The sequence below is a fragment of the Rosa chinensis genome, chromosome 5 (assembly GCF_002994745.2).
Source record: "Rosa chinensis cultivar Old Blush chromosome 5, RchiOBHm-V2, whole genome shotgun sequence".
Lineage (NCBI taxonomy): Eukaryota > Viridiplantae > Streptophyta > Magnoliopsida > Rosales > Rosaceae > Rosa > Rosa chinensis.
The window spans coordinates 21,637,624-21,660,089 of record NC_037092.1 but is presented as its reverse complement, the minus strand read 5'-3'; the positions used below and the strand labels follow the sequence as shown (position 1 = coordinate 21,660,089).

Sequence of the window (22,466 nt, the reverse complement as noted above, 5' to 3'; positions counted from 1 at the left end):
TTCCTTGATCTTGAATACCATCATATTAAGCAAGTACTGATGGCTAAGTCGTTAAATAAGTGAATCACTTTGAATCTAATTTAGATTTTAGTTTTTGACTATATGTTTTGGATTTTAATTATTGAATTTTAAATTTAGATAATTTAACATAATTTCAATTATTGAGATTGAATTTTTACTATGAATTTTTTCATAAATAGCATATTAATATTATATAGGTGAAAACCGCCTAACCGACCGAACCAAACCATCTTTAATTGGATTGGATTGGGTCGGATTAAGCTTTTCTTTTTTGATGATCGGTTCTCTAAAATGCCTAAAGCACTCACTTTGGCATAAAGAAGGTTTGGAGTCAAAACCGATCCAACCCAATCCGTGTGCAGCTCTACCAACACTTCCCTTCTCGCTTAGGTCCTCTGCATTATCATGGAGAGTATTAATCACATTGAGAGCATATTAGGATACTATCTGTTTTCCTTTTAATAGTCTTTTCTTATTATCTTAGGAATGAAATGTTAGTGTGAGGTGTAATTGCCTTGGATCCTTTTTGGATAAAAACTAGGGCTGTCACTTGATCGGTTCGAATCGATTATAGGTATTACCAACTTCAAAACCAAAGCTTTCGGTTTCAAAATTGAGCTACCAATTACCAACCAAATTTTCGGTTTTTAATCATATCTACCAAATTCGGTATTTCAGTTTTCGGTATTACCAACTTTAGAACAACAAAGAACAACTAATTATTTCTAATATAAATTAGAATGAACAAAATTAGGTTTTTCAATTTTATAGCCGTAAACTTCGTATTCATCTACTAATCATAGCTTTCTTTTGTATATATGACATCAAATTTTAACCATCTTCAATAAAACTAGGTTGTTTAACCTTTTTCGACTAGGTTACTCAAAATACATGTACTATCAATGTAGTATATTGAGTAATGTTTATACTATTATGAAAAATATATTGAGTAATGTTTATACTATTATGAAATTTTTTATGTTTACTTCTTAATATACATGTATGTGTATTGAAAACCATAGTATATAAAGCTAATATTTAGATAATCGGTAAATTCGGTATTTACCAAAACCAAACCAACTTTTTCGGTAATTTTCAATTTTGATTTTATCGGTCTCGGTTACCAAAAAATTGGTTTACCAAACTTAAAGTATCATTCTTTTGGTTAATTCAGTCTCCCTCGGTGAAAACTCTCTCTGCAGTTTTGAGAGTCAGTCAACAGCTTCTCCACCCTCTGTGGTGTGTCTCCACCCTATGTGGTGTTTTTCCTCTGAGTTTTGTCTCAGATCTGAGGCTTTATGTCTCAGTTTCATTATCTTGTTCTTTACCCCAGCCCAATTCCTCTTCAACTGCTCAGATTTACTTCCACTTCTCTCACCCTCATACATCTCCATCTTTCATGTTCTATCCCATCTTTTTCTCTTTTTTCCACAGTCCCCTCACACTCGTTCTCCACCAAGGTATATACACCTAACTCTACACCTGGGAATAGCTGCCGAACCGGTACTCCACTGATGTGTGTGGACGTCACCGGACCAGTGGCGTTGTGTGCTCGGTGGTCTCCACCACCACGACTGCCGTTTCCATGTCCTTTGGTACCTCTGTCCTTCTTTTGCAGACTACTCGGGTATGGAGAATGATGGTGAACATACCTATGGCCTCCGGAAGTGAAGCTTCGGTCGATGCCTCTCTCTGCAGCTTGGTGGTCAGCCATGGCAGCTGGTCTCTCTGTGGCAGTTTTTTGTGGCATAGATCTAGGGTTGTTTTGGTTGTTGTTGGGCTTTTGGGCCTCGGTTTGTTTCTCTTTTCTGTTTTGGTGTAGGTTAATTAAGCTTTGTCTATTGGGCCTCCAAGCTTAGGACTTTTCTTCTTTATGCACATCAACATTTGTAATTTGTTCCCCTTTAATGAATTAGCTATTTGACCAAAAAAAAAAAAAAAAACTTAAAGTATCGGTTGGTATTCGGTCGGTTTGGTAATTACCAAACCAAGTGGCAGCCCTAATAAAAACTGAAGAAGTGGACAGGTGTCCAATTCTTCCCTTTTATGACCGGTTGCTCAGCTCTATATGTTGAGGTTGTATTCCTTTGGACTATCATCGAATATATTGAAACTTATCTTTTCTTCTTCTGCAAACTTTCGTTTCTTTCTTCTCTGGGTTTAGACCCCTATTAGAGCATCTCCCTCAACCTCCAACTTACTAAATCTAACATGGATTGCAAACTTCAAATCGTATAATAGTGCAAAGGCCTCCGCTGCTCTTGGTTTTAGCTTACCTTGATCATTGTTATACTGCTAATGCATCTCTTAAACTTCCAAATTCATCCCGAAACACGGCCTCCAGCCCCACATAGCCATTACTTTCAACAAGCAGCATCGAGATTGAGCTTAATGAAATTCTGCTTCGGTGGCTGCCATTTTACTAGACTGTGTTGTGCATATTAAGGCAATGCATTTTGTTGGCGGACTCAAATTCAGCCTTCCAGTTTGCAGCTGCACTTACCAACTTAGTAAGAGACATGTTTCTCACCATGCCTCTAGAGATTCTTATTTCTCCATAACCACCGCACAATATAATCAAACTCTTCAAGGTCTGTTCCACAAGCAATTGAATTGACATGTGAAAAAAATCCAAAAAAGATGGTTCTTTCCAAACTTTACACACTTCACTAAGAAATAAAAGCTTCCATATATACTTGACGCGCACAAGGCCACTCCTACAACACATGTAAAACTGATTCCACAAGATCTCCACACTGCCAACAAGAGGAATTGTTCGAGTTCTTACGTGAAACCAATATAAATGCACATGGTAGAAATTCCTTACATGCTTGCCAGTTGCCACAAGAAAACATTAATTTTATGAGGTACATACAACTCCCTAACTTTCTTCCATAACCTGGCAGTTAAACTTGATGTATTATTCATGCTGGTACCACCAGTTCTTGCACTCCTTCTATCATGCAACCCCACTGCCACCCAATGACCTGACTTCACAGAATAATTTCCATTTATAGTAAAATGCTATACTAACCTGTCTTCCTTTGTTCGTAGGTCCAAAGGCATAGAAAGAATCGTTTATGCTTCATGAGAAAGAAAAAGTTCTTGAATCAACTGTGCATTCCAATTGCCTTCAGTTGTTACTAACTCCTCCACCTTCATATTTTCGGGAACCCTCAAAGGAGATATCACTTTAAACAATGAAAGACAAGGAATCCAACGATCAGCTTTAACTCTAATAATCTTCCCATTACTAACCCTCCACCTAGTTCCAGGGTCAAGAAGCTCTTTACCCCAAATCATTGCTTTTATTTCCATACGTTAGACAGAGGAGAACCCAGCTTCGCATCCAAAAACTAAGTGTCTTTGCCTGAAGCAAAGTACTGATCACCAAAGACTGAGCACTCTAGAAAATTCTCCAAACAATTTTGGCAAGCATGCTTGATTAAAAGTTCAGAAATCCCTTAACCCCAGTCCCGCTTCTTTTTTCTTACAAAGCTCCTCCTATTTACACCAATGAATTCTACGTACTTCTCCCCCCTTTCCCCCATCAAAACCTGCTAACTTTTGATTGAAAACTCTTACAAATGCTCAGCGAAAGCTTGAACACGCTCATTGAGTACATAGGAATTGCCTGGGCCACAGCCTTAATAAGAACAAGTTTCCTGGCCTTTGACAAAAAGTTACTTTGCCGTCCTTGAAGGTGGAAATCCAGTCGTTCCTCAAGCTTCTTGAAAATTTCTATTTTATCTCTTCCAATTGTAGTTGGGAGTCCAAGATATTTCTCATGAAAATCCACTACCGGTACATTCAAAGTGTCTTATATTTCCTGCCAAAAGGTCATTTTGGTTAAATCATCCAAACCATAAAAATGCTTTTGGTTGAATAAAATAGATATCGTTTTTCGTAGGAATTTGTATGTACCATTCTGTATATGAGAAGGACATCTTTTTTTTTTTTATATATAGGAATTTTATATCGGTAATAAGTCCCTACCGATTTGTGGTAGGGCGATGCCGGTTTTGTCCCGGGCTGCAGACCTTGTGTGCCCTAGGTTGGCAGCGAATTCCTTGTTTCATCATATGATCGCTACCTCCTAGTGACATGATAGGGTAAAACTAAGTGTCACCAGATTTATTTTCTGGTGGCACCAAAGTGGAAAAACTGATCTTATTAGTATATTAAGACTTCAGTAAACATTTACTTTTTAGTATGTTACCACAATTATAAAGCAAATGAAGTAGTTAGTAGAATATTATTTGCTAATTAGTGCTTGTTATAATATTTTTTTTTTAGTTGAGACTCTTGTTATAATCTTAGGAAGTTCTCTCGATGCGTACTGTAAATTAGGGTATAGGCACCATGTCCCCCCTATGTATTCTGTGGTTTCTTTAATCAATGCTTGAGAGTAGCTCCACTGACCCTTAATTAAAATAATAATAATAAAAAAAAAAACATGTCTCTAGTATACCCTAACTGAATATGGAAAATTCTACAATATGTTAACGTATGAAATGCATACAATTGCCTTAAAAGTGGTAAAATGAGTCCTCAAAATAGTAATATTAGTCCTCAAAGTAGTAACATGAGTCCTTAAAGTGGTAAATTTTCTTAGTTACCACATGAGTCCTCAAAATAGTAATATTAGTCCTCAAAGTGGTAACATGAGTACTTAAAGTAGTAAATTTTCTTAGTTTACCATATGAGTCCTGAAAATAGTAATATTAGTCCTCAAAGTGATAACATGAGTCCTTAGAGGGGTAAAAATAGTTAATGTATGAGAAATGTTAACATACCATAGCTTTACCCAACTGAATACTATGAGAAAAATTAACAATTGGCTTTGCAATATTCATATTCAATTGCATTTCTGCTTGCAGTGGAGGCAAATGTCAAACTCTATGCCCTAACTTCATCCATTTTATTTCAACCTTAATTTAATTTAGTCTTAACATACTTTTATTGCAACTAGTCTAGTTAAACAGACAATATCGTAGCTTCTCAAGAGCCTAAGCATTGTGATCACATATAAAATGTGCATTTGTTTTAGTTTATCTCTCTAATTCTCTCACGAGAGAATGTCCGCTCGCGGCTATCTAATCCTAGTGGCGGCGGTATACCTACGACTGGAAAGGTAGGTTTTTCCCTCTTCTCTATTCGATCTTCTGGTGACGGTGGTGGCTTTCAGTTTCATCGTGTCTCCGATTTTGCTTCATATGGTCATCTTGTGTTGATTAGAGGCACCTTTGCTCTATGACTGGCGGGTTCTCTTAGTTGTGGTCATCTGATAGTGGCTGCGAAGGCGGCGTGTCATGGGTTCGAGTTTATCAACAGTGTAGTTTTGGCTGGGCAGCTTGGTGATGGTGGAAGGAGGGTGGGCAACAAGGCTTCTGGCTGTCTCCTATTTCTATCGATGACGATCGAATCGGGGGGACTGGATCTCGGTTTAGTGGTGATGGAGCCAAGTGATGGTGGTAATGGTCCTGTGGTGGAAGACGACCAATCTCAGGTCGGGTTTTGCGGTGGTGATACTATTGCCGATTGGCATGCTGGAATTGCAACTGAAATTGACAATGGAGGTGAGGCTGGTGGTGGTGGCTTTGCAAGGACTGAGATAGTCAAGCTTGCTAGGGTTTCCCTAGGTTCTGGTTTTTGGGCCCTTGGTTGGGGCTTGGGCCTTTATGGGGGCTGGGAGTTGCCTAAAGATGGTGGAGATGTTGGGGATGCAGGTGCAGCATCCTCAACTAGCAATTTTTAAATTTCGTTTGGGTCACAAAATCTAGTTTGCTTGGTTGTTACATTTATTTAACTTGCTTATGAGTTTCTAGGTTTTGTTAGAATAAAGGTGCGTAAACTTCCTTAAAAAGTGGGTGTACTTGAGAGTGCGAGGTTCTATTTTTTTTTAGAATAGGTCTTTTGTATGTCCTAAAAGACTGCTCTTTCTGTTAGCCCCTCACGGGTGTGTCATTTCTGGTACTGCTTGCTGAATTAAAATTGGTTGACCTCCTTCGATTCAAAAAAAGATATATATGTATTTATATATGAGGATAAGATAGTCAATTGACTATATCATATTTCAAAAGATTGCAATATCTTCCATGAAAAAAGGAGAAACTTCCTCAAAATGAGGAGAGAAACTTCTGTAACTTTTTTTAATTTAAAAAAAAAAAAAAAAAGCCAAGACATGTGCGAAGCACATGTTAAGGGGCTAGTATATCACTATTTTACTACATTAATTACAAATTTTTTTATAATTTTTATTATATTACCGAACACTAGAATGGAAAGTTCATGAAAAATCTAGTTTCTCATCTCATGAGAAAAATAAAGAAATTGCATCAACCGAACGAGATTTAGAATTATTATGGTTATACCCCTTTCAAAAAAAAAAAAATTATGGTTATATCACTTTCACTTTCATATTCTGTCTTAGAAGACGATAAAAAAAACTGTTTTGTTGTTAAAAACATTTCCCAGTCCATCAATTAACATGTAAATTATTGGAGACATGGAGTTAACTTCAAAAGAAAAATCAGAATTAACATGTGGTACATAAAATTCCTCCACATGGTCCACACCCTTTTAATTCCAAACTAAACCCTACAACCAAAAGTCAAAACTCTCTAAACCAACCACAGTGCCTAAAAGCAAGAACATATTCGTTACGGCAAAACAAAATTGCAGAAGGCATAAATAAAGTAGATTGTTTACATAGACATTAACAATACTACATAATATTTTCTTGGCCTCAAGTGTAGTGCTTTATTCTCGGAACCAGAAAAGCTATGGTAAAATGAATATATGCACTAATGTTGTTGAAATTCTTATAAATATATAAAAAAGTTAGCTTACAGTTTATTAATATATCAATATATGTAGATTCATTTGTTATTAAGGTAGACTAACTCTATTCATTTCGTATGTTAGCTTAACTTAATATCGACTTTGTAAAGTCGGTCTATATTTTTTCATAATCTTTTTTTGTTTTTTTTTTTTAATAAAAAACACTTTGATGTTGGCGGAGTTATGCATGACATATATCTATCTATCTATGTGTAACACTGACTTGCACAATACACACCGATTGGAGTGAGGGAGCAAAAGATAGAAACAAATATAAAAGGAAGAAACTTTGTTATTGCTGAAGTCACCCTACGTTGGCTCCTCCTTCCCCTTTCTCATTTTTCATGCTCCATACACAGCCCAGCGCCCACACTCAACTCTGTGTCTCTACTCTGAAACCCAAAGCCAAAACCCAAAATCATAAAAACCCATAAAAGAAAAAATATAGAGAAAATAGAGAGAGAGAGAGAGAGAGAGAGAGAAGTAAAGGGTTACTCAGCATTTAGCAATAAAAGCCAAACCCAAGGCCAACTGTTTGCTCCTCCCAACATCTCCATTTCCATCAACAACACCTCAGCTCTGATCATTGTCCACTAAACCCATATTCCTCTTTCAGCTATTTTATTCTCTCTCACTATTTTCCCTTAAATTTTCATCCTTTTTTTTATTTTTGGTTCTGTTTTCGTTGAGTTGCATTCCAAATTCTCAAGCTTTAATAAAACCCTCATTTCCTGAGGAGTAGATAGCACCAAACACAGGGAAGGAAGAACAAGAAAGCAGCTTAATTTCATCATATCTAGCTCTGTTCTTCAAATTTATCGTATAAAGTTTCAATCTTTCTGCACTAGTTTTCTATATTTTTTTTTTGGTTGTTGTTGTTGAGTTTGTCTGCGGGGGTTTAGATTCTATGGCTGCGGTTGCTGAGATTGCCGGTGAGGCAGCCTCTGCCAACAACCAGAACTTGGATTCAATATCAAAACCCTTATCTGAATCGAAACCCAAATCGGAATTCGATGTGCAGAAGCTGGTGGATATGTTCACCAAGTTGAACCCTTTAGCCAAAGAGTTCTTCCCTTCATCTTACTCACCTCTGCAAAATCACAATTTTGATAACTCTTTTGCTGTCAATAACAATAAGCTCTTGCCCACTGACAATCAGGCCAACAATCGAAGGGTACTCATCTTTCTCTTTTGATCCCCTTTTTTTTTTTTTTTTTTTGGGTTTTTGTTGGAATTATGTTTAGTTTTAGTTAAGTGAGCTGTGGGTTTTTTTTTTCTTTCTTGTTTATAGTAGTTGTGATGGAATGTGATCTGAATTGGGTTTCTTGTTGACTTGGTAGCTGTTCGTGTTGTCGGTAAAAGAAGTTCATTTCATTCTACAACAGTTTTTGTGTTAGTGATTATTTGTGATTACAAAGTTGAGCTACTATTATGGATAGTTATGTAAATGAAAAGGATTTATGGATTCAAGCAATGTAACCAGTTGTATTTTCTGGTCACATTGAGCAATAGTTTGAATTCATGATTTGATGTTTTTATGCTTGTTGGTCTGGTGAGTTTAGTGGGTTTGTGATTGCCCTTTAAATTTTTGATTTGTTGTCTGTTTATTTGCACGTGTTGGAAGTCATCTGCTTCTGCAGCTAGCAAGAATTTTTGGGATATGTTTATCAATAGACTTTCAACATGGGGTTTTGTTCGGTGCATTTTTGAATTATGCCCGTGATATCATCTTGTAGTTATTGTTGCCGTAACTGTGACTATTATCAGTATTATTGTTAATTGTTGAAGTGATCTGATTGTTGGAACTTATTAATGGAGAACCTTTGTGAAGTTTGTTCTGTGGAACCACTTTGTTTGAAAAACAGACGTTTGTTTCATAATGAAGTTGCTTGCTGTAAGGATGACCTGCACTAGTTATTGCTCTTCTTTTTTTTCTTCATTGCATTTGGTTAAATTTATTTATACTGTTGGTTGTTCACGGTGAAGAAATAACTATATTCAGGGTTATAGACGGTTACATTCTCCGCCAAAGTTGTAATTTTCCGTCATTGTATTTGGTTATTAATTTGTGCTGTTCGTGATTTCCAGAGAAGAAATAACTATAATCAGGGGAAGAGAAGGTTGAGTGGGAGAGCTTTCAGAGCTGAGCGCGAAAATAGTATTAGACGAACAGTTTATGTTTCTGATATTGATCAGCAAGTAAGTTGATTGGAAGATCTTAATATGTATTTGGGTTTTGTATCTTTAGACTTTGAAATAACTAGCAGCTATGAACACTCTCCTTTTCTAATGTAGGTTACCGAAGAGCGTCTTGCTGCCATATTTAGTAATTGTGGACAAGTAAGTTGCATTGCTTTCCTGACCTCCACTTTAAGTTTTCAGAAAGGGTGATTGTGTTAGTAAATTTGTTGAGTGCAAACCTAGGTGCTTCCTTTTGTTTCTTTGCTTTCTCTATGCTCCTGGGTCAAGTTACTTTGGAGCAGTAATTCCATAACGATACATTGCTTTTCGATGTCCTGAAATAAGCAATCACTTTCCAGAATGAAGTTTAGTGTTAAGTTTGTCCCCTTGCAACAATCATTTGAATCACAAAGAATGCGGACTGTGATCATGTGAGAAGTTTTTGGTAGCAGTTTTGCCAAATTTCATGTGATTATCCTTTGGCATTGGTTGTTTAAGAGCATTATAGATGTCTTTATAATTGAAACTTGTATGCAAGTTTTTTATTGTTATTTTTTTCCCAGTATAAAAATGATACATTTTGCTTGATCCACGCGCAGAAATTGGTTCAATACTGAGGTTTGCCTTAATGCTCTTCTGGCCAAGAGTATTATGTGCTGTTTCCGGTTTTTTATCTACATCATGTCATTCATGTGTGTCTCTTTCTGAATAAGTTGGCCCTGTATGAAATCATGTTATTAAAATGTGAGAAATTAATTAAAGTTAAGAAGTGTAAGGTTCGTTTTCGTATTAATATCAAACCTCGGTCGAAATATGTTGCTTCCTCTTTATGTTGTATAAATGATATTTGTTTTCCAAGTGAAGATTTGCTTGATTTTCTTCATTGATACAATATCTCTCTACAATAAAAGGAAAAGTGGTTTGGTTGAGATTTGTGGCTATGGCTTTGGTATATGTGAAAGTATTCTATTACTGTACAGGGTCTTTTTTTCATTTTTTTTTTTAATATTACTTTTGGACTTTAAAGGCATGACTAAATTATAGGGATTATTTAACCGCTTGTCAGCTTTAGCCTAGTAACCATGAAATGTGTTCTCATGATTCAGTATTTCCATGTGAATCCATACATCCATGTGGTACTATTTTCCAGGGTCTTTCCTGCCCTTGAGGATGTTAAGGGCACAGTAGTTGTTGACGGCTGGAGTTTTTGAGAGGGTGAAATTGACATGGAAAATTACTGCCATTTTTCATGAGGCCTTGAGGTCACATGAAGATGGTTGAGCATTCCGTTCACGTTATTAAAGAATGATGGAGGCAATTTAAAATAACATTAATTTGTAGTGTTGAAATTGAAAATTTAGGGGCTTGATCCATACATGTCACCAGATTGAAGTTTCATTGACTGCCCTTTATGCGGTGTAGAATGTTGATTTGATGAAGAAACATGCTGATAAATGAGTATAATAAGATGCTAATATTAAGGTTGAATTAGAAATAAAGATTATTCCATCTAGGGCAGGGAGCACCAAGGGGTGAGGAGGGGAGGAAATGACATTTCACATGCGTTCTGCATGTGCATCTAAGACCTAAGGACACTTCAGTAGGGAAGTCGGAGCTCATTCAAGTTGACACAGCAGTCTAGAATAACAGGGGTAGACAAAGAACATGATTATTCGAGATGTGGTGAATACTGTTGTTTTTGCTAGGCCTGACTGGCAGAGAATAGTGGATCCCAATTATTTTGGGGCTGATGGCTGAGTGGAGTTGCACTCAATTTCTTGAGCTAAAATGAGGTTAGGTTTTGGTGTAGTTACTATTACCATTTGGTGTTTTAAGTATTTGGAAGATGTGCTGTTGCATGACAAGACTTGATACTGTTTAGGAGTTTTAGCAAGGTTAGTTGTTGATTTCATTCTTTGGGAAAAAAGGGTGAATGAGTAGCGCTTTGAAGACAGAAATTAGACACCGCTGTTAGTGATATGTTATATGAATTTTTAGCAAGACCAGTGGATCTCTTTCTTTATAATACATTTCTGCTGTACTGATTTGTGGTATTGACCTAACAGAGCGTGTAAATTTCTGATAATGTTTTGTGTCTGTGGGCTATGATGGATATCTGTTGCTCAATAATAAATTCGCCCCTTTCGGGGTTTGCCAATGCTCTGAAACTACTTAATGCTATTCTTAGAAGGTTATGGGGCTAACACCCAGACTTTCAGACATAGCTCAATCTTGAAGACTTGATTTAGAGCTGGTAATGGTTGCTTCATCAAGTTAATGTCTGAGATGACACGTCTAAATTTTTTTTTCTTTATATTTCAAGGTTGTTGACTGCCGAATTTGTGGTGATCCGCATTCAGTGCTCCGTTTTGCATTTGTGGAGTTTGCTGATGAGCGTAAGAATTTTTTGGTCTGCAAGCATTTGGTAACATGTTATCATACTTAATTATTGCATGTTACAGTTGAAGTTCTTTTTTGACAGATGGTGCGAGAGCAGCCTTGAACCTTGGTGGGACGATGCTAGGCTATTATCCCGTTAGGGTCTTACCTTCAAAAACTGCCATCCTTCCTGTGAATCCTACATTCCTCCCTAGGGTACCAATTACTCTCTAAAAATTTGTCTTTATGGTCTCATTGATGCATGCTAGTGAGGTTGCATTCTCAGAGATTTCCTAATTTCTTATGCAGTCAGAAGATGAACGGGAAATGTGTAGCAGGACTGTATATTGTACAAATATCGATAAGAAGGTTTTCACTTTTCTTGTGAATCCTTTTGTCCCAGATGTTGTGGAATTGGCCATTAAGCCTTATACATGCATATATGGCAGTTGAATATCTGAAATATTTTGCTGGTTCTGTGTGCAGGTTTCTCAAGCTGAAGTCAAGAGTTTCTTTGAAACAGCTTGTGGTGAGGTAGAGAAGAATGTTATTTATTATTTATCGTTTTTATAGTCATATTTTGTGAGGTAATTTAATTCTTTTCTTTTTTTTCCGAACATCAGGTTACTCGTTTGAGGCTTTTGGGAGATCATGTGCATTCAACCCGTATAGCTTTTGTTGAATTTGCAATGGTAAGTTTATGTTTACAACAATAAGGTTGATGAAGATTAAAGTCAAAAAGTTTTGCTAAGATATGTGACCGAATTTGTTTATCCTAAAGTCTTGTCTATATAGTTCCCTTCCTTGGGAATACTTCTGTCACCAAATCTATCCCAAATTTTAGATACCAAGTGATTTGGCAAATGATATAACACTCTTATTTGTTTAACTGTTTGGGGTTCAGATAAAAAAGTAAGTGAGACCAAACAATGTTAATAATAAATCATTGCAACATTAATTGGTATCTAATTTGGGTATTTGCTTTCTCATGTTTATCTTGAAATACAAGATCTATTGGAAGTTGGTCTATATATCTTTGCCAAACAGTTCCTCTTTTCTTTGTTGTTTGAATGGTCTATATATATTTTGTTTTTATTTTCTTAATTTTTGTTGCAAGCAACACCATGGTTTTAATGGGAAAGAAAATGCAATTCTAACATCTTTTGTATCAGCCCCAAAGATTAAATATAGTTGTATATAACTGTAACTAAATAAGTCTATAATCGTTTAAGCTTTGTTTTGATTTAACCATTCAAACAACAGAATCTACTCGTAATTCTTTGAAGTATCTCTGCATTCTTTTTGCTGTCTGAGTTTGATTATGTTTAAAATATCAAAATACTTGTTGGACCCGTATTCTAAGGGTATAAACTTTGGGGAAACAGCAATAGGCCAATAAAATTCTGCAGATGCATTATCTTATTGGCCTCCAGCTACACACTTGATGTCACAATGTTATTTATTTTGTAGAACGGTCCCGTTCCCCTGGTCAGCTGTTGACCAGGGATTATTTGCTCAACTACCGTCCGATTTCAATCGGACGGTTGACATGTATCATCTCTGAAAAATCTAAATACATGTCAACCGTCCGATTGAAATCGGACGGTAGTTGAGCAAATAATCCCTGACCAGGGGAACATCTCTGTTATGGTCTAATATATCCAAAAAGAAATGAAATAGGTGGTGACAATTTTTTTTTTTTTTTAATCTTTTGTATTATTGTTTCGTTTTTTTAATGCAAGTATATATTTTTTTTTGTCAGTGTTAATTTTGTACTGTTCTTTTAGCTTTTTTTATTCAGTTTTTGTGCTAGGCTCGACTGTGCACTCCCTTGGTAATGGCTTTGGAGTTTAGGATTTACCGTTTCTACTACATTAATGGCCCAACTAATGATAACATATTTAACAAGAGTGAATAGTTTCTCTTTGAAAGGTCTCTATTCCAATTACAGAAATTTTTACTCTGTAAAACAAGGGTTGAAGATTTGCTTGCGAAATAAATCAGGGTGCATGAATTTGAAATCTCTGTATCCGATTTCTTGTTGAAAATGCACATGGTTTCAGTATATTTGTTACTCTTGGACATTGGTTCCTTTTTTGATCCCATTCAATTGGAAGACAGAATCTTCCATCTCCCCAAGTATTCCCACCCCACTAGAGAAAAACACGGGCCTATTCTTTAGAGTATTTGTTGCAGCATAGCTCACGGATTGCACTATAGAGAACTTGAACTTTTGTTTTAAATAATTTGTAACGATATTTGCTTATGGCAGAGACAAGCTTGGTAAGAGATATACCCTTTTGCATTTATCTTTTTTCATGGACATGGGAACACGTGGTCTCAACACCAATGTGGTTGTTTGTTTGGTTGAATTAGATTTCAGACTGTGAATCATGCACCACAGAAATAAAATAAGAATCTACCTGATGATTGAGTGAGAATTAGTAACAAAATATCCAGGTTATCTGAGAAGAGAATATTTCCCCATAGGTGTTTGTATAGCCAAGAATATATATCATCTTTATCTCCTCTACCCTCCTTTCTGTTACATTTGATTGGCAGATTTGTTTGAGGAATTTTGAATCTTCTGCTGTATGGTTTTGAAGATAAAAGATCCATCTCTTGAAATAATTAATTTTCTTACGCTTTTTCTTTGATGAACAGGCAGAAAGTGCCATACTTGCACTGAACTGTAGCGGAATGGTGTTGGGAACACAACCCATCAGGTGTGGTCTCTAAACCAAATGACATTGCCTAAACTCCTCAAGTAGGTCAATATCATAATATCTCATATACATTGCAATTTTGTAGGGTAAGTCCTTCAAAGACACCTGTGCGGCCACGGGTCACTCGTCCAACGTTGCATTAACCTATACCATCGGGAAAGATCCATGGATGGAGCTTGGTAGGCGGGATTGACAAATGCAAAGAAACTTTCTTGTGTTTGAAGGGGTGATTATTATCTATTCCTTTCAGTATTTCCATCTTTTCCGTTGCAGTGGTTCTTTTTCTGTGACTGAAATATTCGGACCCCGCTTCAGTTGAAGTTTCAAGAGATGGTTTGGATGAAATATCTTAGCTTATAACCTCGTCATTGATTTGAAAGTTCTAGTTCCAGTTCTAGTTCAGTTATGTTATGCTGTGAATGCGAGTATCTATCCTTGCTCATGCTTGTGACTTGTGCACGCACTCGAAGGCTTAAATACCAATTTGTATTTACCGAATAAACAGTGCGAGTGCAAAGTTGCAGTTTATCGATGCCCACTTGTCAAATTCCGTTGCAATCTATTTCTAGGATGCTCTAGTGACTGAGGAAAACCAGGGAGACTTGACCAAAGAAGTGGAGATACAGCTTTGTCCTCATATTTAGGTTCATTTCCATCCCTCATTAGCCTGTTGCTGATCAATCTAGAGTCTGGAGTAGTGTGATTGTTCTACATGTTCTATCATTTGGGTTAGTTGAATCCATCTTTTTGGCTAACCTTGGGCGAGAATTCTTGCATTATAAATAATCAAATAAATAAAATCAATAATCAAATAAAAATAAAGCTCTCACGTCCGAGTTCTACTCCCCTTCTGGCCTCCTTTGGATCCAAAAAAGTATGATGGTTATAGATTGGTATTAGATGTGGCTAACTTCCGGATGAGTGCAATCTCAACCCTTTTATGAACTGATCGACTTGTAGCCAGTGCCGAACCTAGGATCTTTTGTCAGCTAGGACGGACAGTTGAACTCTTTTACGAACTCTTTTATGTACAATTCCTTGTTGATGTGAATGGAACAAAATGAATTTGCAAAGCCCTCTAGGCCTCTACTACCATATTGATAAACCAAGGAAAAGAGAAGTGAATTAGTCAATTAGTCTAGTGATAAGTAATTTCTCTCCGAATTATTGGTTTGGTGTGGTGTTCAAGGTCTGTTTGCTAGATTTAGGGATCGACTCATGGTGTTGAGGGTTTCACTGGCGACTTGGAGAGATTGTTTCGATGGGAGATGGAGGTAGGTGGGATCAGATCGTACTGCTATGGCTGTCGGATTTGGATCTGGTTTGGAGATGGAAACGCGCTGGTGGTTATGGTTAGAGAGGGAGATTTGGTTGCTATTTTGATCTGGTGGCCGATTCGAGCTAGTCTGGACATGAACACGAGTTGGTGGTTATGGCTGGAGTGGGAGGCTCCAGAGTCCAGAATGGGTTGGGTGGGTGATGTTGGTGGTGGTGCGCTAGCGGTGGTTGGTCAACAACGGCAGTGGTGGCGGCAGCGATAACAAAGGATTGGGCTGGGCTAGTGGACTGTTTTCTCCCAGATTGGGCTGATAGTGTTTTTACTGTTCTTTATTAATTTTGATTTTGATTTTTAGTAGGATGTGGCTTTATGTCAGCAATAAATATCTACCGAGTTGTGGTATGGTGGCGTGTGTGCCTCACCTGCCCTAGTTAAGAAGAAGTTGCTTGCTTTGTCAAATGGTCACAACCTCCTAGTAGCAGGATGAAACTAAGTGTCACCAGATTTGTTTTCCAGTATATTATGGCGTCAAGTGAGCATTTACTTTCCATTAAAGTCACCTCTTTTATAAAGCGAATAGAATAGTCAGAAGTGCACTATTCGCTAATTGGTGCATGGTAGAATACATACTTTTTGTAGAAACTCTCGTTATTATCTCGGGATGTTCTCTTTATGCTTATTGTAATTTGAGATTCAGGTATCATGTCATCCCCCATATATTTTGCAGTTACATTAATAATCAAGACTTAAAAACAGCCATTCTAGCCCTCTTTCAGAAAAAAAGAAAAAAAAAATCTCTCCAATGTGGTCTTAACGGAGGCCCAAATTTAATGTATGTGACTTTTGCCAAACTCAGCTACCACAATTAAGGGTAATTTTATTCTGCATAGAAAAAGAAAAGGAAAAAAAAAAAAAAGGTTGGAGGACAAAGTATATAACAGAGAATAAGATGAGTTGTCTATGGGCCATGTGTTCAGAGAAATTAAATTCACTTTTCCTATAGTAGGAATATATGCTTGCTTTTCTTCAGTTTTGCTGAACCTAGTTGTCTTTGTCAAAATCTCATTTTGGCAAGTAGATTGAAGAATTCCCCAGCGAAGTAATTCCAAATTTTTAGTTCCCACTTCTATCGATCATCATCCCGGCGTATGTCTTCATGTTTGCAGGAGATTAGATAAATCTTTCTACATGTCCATCCACATATATTTGGTGATTTAGTGTAGATTTATTTGTGAAATTAAGTAAAACAACATTTTCCTAACTAGGTGGATGAAACAGAAAACCCATTTGAAACATGGTCATTAATGATCACATTGTAGAACTTAACACCACTGTTTTCAACTCATGTTGTACGTAAAAACGAAGCATCAAACAAGTGTATGATGCTATGCACTGTTTCATGCTAAACCCTAAACCCAATCGGCCTAAAAAAACAGAACTGCTAAGCTAGCGAGGTCCAAAGACTGCTTGAAGTCAAAAGCATATGCTGCATATATAAATCTAGACTTTTATGCAAGAAGGAGGGTTTTGTGTGCCGTAAGAGACGCCAATGGCATTTTCGCAGGAAGAACTCGCAATACCTCCAGGACCATTGAGGGATAACTTGATATTGTTCATCACCATGTTCTTGCATGGGCTGGTTTTGCTGCATTTCAGAATTACTGCTTCTTTGGAAGAAGAACTTCCCCATATGTTATTATATGTCACATCACTAATTTGCACATTCGAAGTAACCTACACCAGAAGGCATAAATGCATATTTCGTTAGATAAAGTCAATGTTCACTCAAGTAACAGAATGATATTTGTCATCATAAAATAAATGTGATCAACTAAGAACCTTAACATATTGTGTTGTCAAATTATCAATCTATACTACATCTGTATCACGTCACATTTATCCTAGGCTTAATAGCCAATTTGCTACCCTAGCTTTCACCTTAATGTCAATTTGCTACCTTAGGTTTTATTTCAGCCAATTTGCTACCCTAAGTTTTCACAATTAGCGAATTTGCTATCCTAAAGATTATTTATGCCTATTTGCTACCTTACGTTTTCAAAATTAGCCAATTTACTACATTTTCATCATAGTAGTCTGTCCAATTCTTCGTCCAAACTTGAATTAATTTTCAAAATCTAAGGTAGTAAAGACTAATTTTGAAAATTTAGGAATGTAAATTGATTAATCTTGAATATTTAGAGTAGAAGTTTGATGGAAGGGTAGCAAATTGACTAAAATAAAACCTAGGATAGCAAATTGGCTAATTTTGAAAACCTAGAGTAGCAAATTGACTGAAATAAAACTTAGAATAGCAAATTGACAATAAAATGAAACCTAGGGTAGTGATTTGGCAATTATGCCTTTATTCTAAGACTATATTCGTATGCGCATACACTAGGGATCGTGTAGTATAAAACAAATAGAGTGAGATACATACCTGTTGATTGCAGGGAGGGCTGGGGCAATAATTTTGATCGATAATAATTGGATTCGTGACATCAGTCATCACAATGTTTTCGTATCTAATCTTTGAAACCTTCAAGGGATGAGAATAAGCCCATGTTTTGATTCTTAGACCATTGGTAGTCCCCTTTAAACCGCTATCTTTCACATATACTCCTTCCACATCGTATTCATTATCATACCCTCCGAGACTTCCAATGCTGATTCCATGCCCAGGACCGCAAAAAATTTTAGAAATGTGGATTTCCTTACTTCCTGACAATATCGCAATGCAGTCATCGCCGGTGCCAATAACCGAGCGTGAGATTCTGATGCGGTAGGAGTTTCCGATTTTTATGCCATCGGTGTTTGGGCTATCACCTGGAGCTGACAATCTAAGTTTGGTGAAGTCCATTTTGTTGCATCCATAAACCTTGATATGGGCATTTTTGCTGTTGTATGATCTCAAGTGAGCGACGCTTGCATTTGTGACGAAGTCAAAACTCAAAGACTGGTCCATCGATATTTCACGAGACAACACAAGATGTTAGATAATGAGATATACATGTCAATTAACCACACTAACTAACAATTTCGATAAGAAATTAGTCAGCAAAAATGTACGTGCCTCTCTTGGCCTTTATTATGAAATCTGAAATTCAGTGATTACAAGTAAAAAGTATGGTGCTCAGAAGGATGTACTGACTAATCATGGCCAGGATATAAGAATTTTTAGTGCTGTTATAAATTAAAACCAAAACCCAAAGCATTAACAGCGCCATTATTGTTCACTTAGATTTGGATCAAAAGAGCAGTTGGGCATAATTTGAAGAACCAATTAATTGACATGAATGGAACTGTAATAAATTACTCCATGTTAATTAGTAGCTTAACAAAAAGTCATCTTCGGTTAAAAAAGAAAAGAAAAAAAGTGGGGCAATATATTAAGTACTTACGATGGGGAGTGTCTTGCATGGACGATTGTTGCAGTTGTTAAGAGGCCAAACAAAGGATCCTTGGCCGTCCAAGGTACCGCCTCCGGCTACGGTTAACTGCTCCAAGTATCGGAAGTTTATCCAATTTTCAGAATTAAATGTTGATGGATCAGTAGAGGCTCTTAAAGTCCCCATGATCAAAAAGGCAATCGGACCATTGCATGGACCTGAGAATACAACTGGGAATAACTTGAATATTCCTCGGGGAACCAAAACCCTTGCCCTTCCAGTCCATTTACAGGCATCATTCCATGCTTTCAAAAATGCCTATATGCAAAGAAAAAGAGTATTATTGTTCAGTTATATGTATTCATTGATAAACCCATCACTTCACAGAGTGAACCAAATTCACATGCAAAAGCTTATACAGCGCAGATTAACTTACCTGGCTGTTATCAGTTATTCCACCTTCAACAGCTCCATAAGCCATCACATTGAAAATCTTGCGCCGACCAAGTTGTTCGGTTTGACGAAAGAGGTTGACATTTTGGCCTTTTGTTACCCATACCAACAAGCACAAACACAAGAAAACCCTAAACCCTAGGAATGAAGATACCAAACTCATAATGGTTCTTTTCTTCTTGTTGTTTTTTCCTTGCTAGGTTCTTCTTGTGCCAGAACTTGGGGACCTCTTTTATCTTCTTATATAGCATATAATACATGGTTTGACGTACATTTGCTTATGATGAAGTGATTAGAGATTAATTTGTTTCCCCTTTAGTGATCGTCAATCATGGAAGGGTAATCATTTTGTTTTATGTACGTCCTGATTTTGTTCCCTATTTCCGTTATACTGATAATTTCTTCCTACAAATGAAATAGGGAACACAATTATTGAAAGAGATATCCCCGTATCTATTAACATTAATATAATGAAAAACGTACGAACCCAAATGAAAGTTACCTTAAACCCAAAATTGACTTGATTCAGTGTAACTAATTCTAGTTACCATACAGAATTATATTTACTTTGAATATCTAGAAACAATTTCAATTGCCTTGTTTGGATTAGTTCCCTTATAAATTATATTTTGCCTTAGAAATTCCTATGAGTGCCTAACTCTTAACAGTATAGTAGTATTGAACAATTTCATGTAATTGAATTATAAATTAGCTAAACAAAGCGAGCAATATGCTTAAAAAAAAATTAAAAAAATTGAATAATTAAAGAAGTACCTGGAGCTTGTTCAGTTGTATTACTAGGGCCAGTTTCCACCACCGGTCACTTTCTTTTATTTTAGTTATCATTCTAGGTAGATAAAAAATCTCCAATTTTTATGGGTCAAAAAAGACTAAACAGTAAATAGTACCCAAAAAAAAAATTTCTTCTCAAAAAAAGAAAAAAAAAAGCTAAATTGCTAAATCATTCCCATCCCCGGATGGCAAGACTTTTTTACTTTCTTTTTATGTTGTTGCTTGTACTGTTTTCCTTTTTCTCAACATTTGCCTCGAGTCCTCTACGTTTTTTTTTTTTTTTTGGTGCACAACAGATATTTTTATGGGAGACTCTAGATTTGATCTTTGGACCTCTATCTTTTTTTAATTATCAATAGATTTTGTCAACTCATATGAAAAGACAAATTAGGACAAAGAGAGAAAAGAGGAAGAAAAAACAAATACTCTTCTTACCTTTCCAATTAATATAACATTCAAATTTTTTTTTGAAATTCATTATATAACCTATATAACTTTATAATTTAACTAAAACAATTAAGCAAAGATAATTAATTTCTATACATGGCATCATCATTTAATACAAAAGTAAATTTAAAACAATCTAAATTTGAAATTTCCTTAAACTAAATTTATTGAATGTTTTGGTGTAGTTATTACTAATTAAGATTCAAGTTTTTAATTAGATTTAATCGATGTAAAAGGATCGAGCATGCACTAATTAGTTTTTAATTAGATTTAATCAATAGCTAATTGTTTAAGGGTGTTTTGGCTCCTTTAGTTTTTTAAGTATTCAAAAAAGTTAATTGGAGTTTTAATAAGTAGGAGATGTCCAAATATCAAATTTAGAGATCCAACTATAACCTCCCTATTTTTATATTAAAAAGAAGATATTTTTATGTTGGGGCAATGTTGGGCCTGGGTCCTCAGCCCAGAACTTGTTTATGAGCCCAACTTTTACTCTAGAAACCCAAGCCACTCTTTCATTTTTATCACCAGCCACGTACTTTTTCCCAAACCAATGGCCCAATGTATTCGACTGTCTCCTCGACCACTTCAGATTTCCCTTCTTCATTTTTATGAGCAATACTGAATTTGGCAGAAGTACTGAAGCTTTCCATATTCTAATTTTCATTCTGATTATTCAAAATCAGAAAGCCAGCGGTTCAGTCACCTATGTCAAAATTCATGGTAAGGTTGATGAAAGCTGAAGAAATCTAGAAGAAAAGCTATGGAGGCTATTGAGAATGAAGAAGAAGAAGAAGAAGAACGATAGAGTGAAAAGGGAAAAACTGATATTGATATTTTTCAAGGTAGTTTTACAAAGATGACTCACTCACATACAATAAAGCTTAAGTCCCTATTTATACTAACTTGATATTGACCATTTCTGTTGATTTTGACCCCATACTCTTAACAACCTACAGCAAGACACCTTCGAGAGAATCCGTATCCAAAAAAGTAAGATTGAGAAAATTCAAAGAGAAGCTAACCTTTGTTCAGAATTGGCATTGCTTGTTTTGTTTTTTCAATGTTACCTGCCATAAAAATTGAATTTGAACAGTTGTGATTCTCCTCTAGAACCCGTTGGAAGCCAAAGCCAATTATTCATTCAAAAAATCAGTGTACAAAGAACAGTATATGGTCAGTAGCCGAGAGAGAAAAAAGAAGTAGACATACTCTGGGATAAGGAATGAGAAAATTCAAAGAGAAGCTGACCTTATGCTCAGAATTGGCATTGCTTGTTTCGTTTTTTCAATATGGTGTATCTAAGGTTTGACAATGTTAAAGTTAACCTGCGTACAAAAAACTGGTCAGCTATGGAAATTTACGTATATTTCTATTTAATTGCTGAAGGTGTGCAACAAAGCCACAGGAGGCGTGCAACAAAGCCGCAAAAGGGTGTGCAACAAAGCCGCAAAAAGGGTGTGCAACACGTAAAAAAGAAGGGCTGGGCATTAGTGGAGAGATTACCAGAAGATGGAAGCTTCAAAATTGGCCTGGTCGTTTCCTTTGTGACTCACCTCCAAAATCAGTGAAGAATCTTTGTAAAAAGAACAATATAGTTAGTAGCAAAAACAAATAAATACGTGGTAGCTGCGGTGAAAAAGGTCTTCGTCGATGCTACCTTCAAATGGTTGTGTCTGCACAGCAGTGGCGGAGTAAAAAATTTAAGTGTACTGGGGCATAAAATGAAAATAATAATATCAAAATAACACTAATAAGCAACTTATATCCGACAATTTCTACAACATAATTTAATTTTAATTTTCTTTTCAAGTATTTTAACATCTCTGTTAAAAAAAAAAAAGGGTTTATAATTGAGAAAAGAATTGACTGATAATCGTCATTAATGTTAATAAAATAATTTTTTAATAATTTTTGTATTAAACTTGAAAATCTGTAAATAAAAAAAATTATAAATGA

General features: G+C 36.1%; 2 protein-coding genes across 2 annotated transcripts; one reads left to right on the top strand and one right to left on the bottom strand.

Moving 5' to 3' along the window:
* The first annotated feature begins 7,225 nt into the window (after positions 1-7,225).
* Positions 7,226-14,682, top strand: LOC112165123 (polyadenylate-binding protein-interacting protein 9). Its single transcript, XM_024301553.2, has 10 exons — positions 7,226-8,038; positions 8,953-9,063; positions 9,160-9,204; positions 11,369-11,441; positions 11,528-11,640; positions 11,734-11,793; positions 11,911-11,958; positions 12,048-12,116; positions 14,089-14,150; positions 14,236-14,682. Exons 1-10 carry the CDS (start codon positions 7,772-7,774, stop codon positions 14,291-14,293), a joined length of 906 nt encoding a protein of 301 aa, XP_024157321.1. The 5' UTR covers positions 7,226-7,771; the 3' UTR covers positions 14,294-14,682.
* Positions 14,683-16,745: 2,063 nt separating this feature from the next.
* LOC112203421 (exopolygalacturonase) lies at positions 16,746-19,296 on the bottom strand. The gene is made up of 4 exons (XM_024344390.2): positions 19,252-19,296; positions 18,828-19,133; positions 17,867-18,382; positions 16,746-17,163 (listed from the first exon to the last, which is right to left on the bottom strand). Exons 1-4 carry the CDS (start codon positions 19,294-19,296, stop codon positions 16,930-16,932), a joined length of 1,101 nt encoding a protein of 366 aa, XP_024200158.1. The 3' UTR covers positions 16,746-16,929.
* Positions 19,297-22,466: the final 3,170 nt, after the last annotated feature.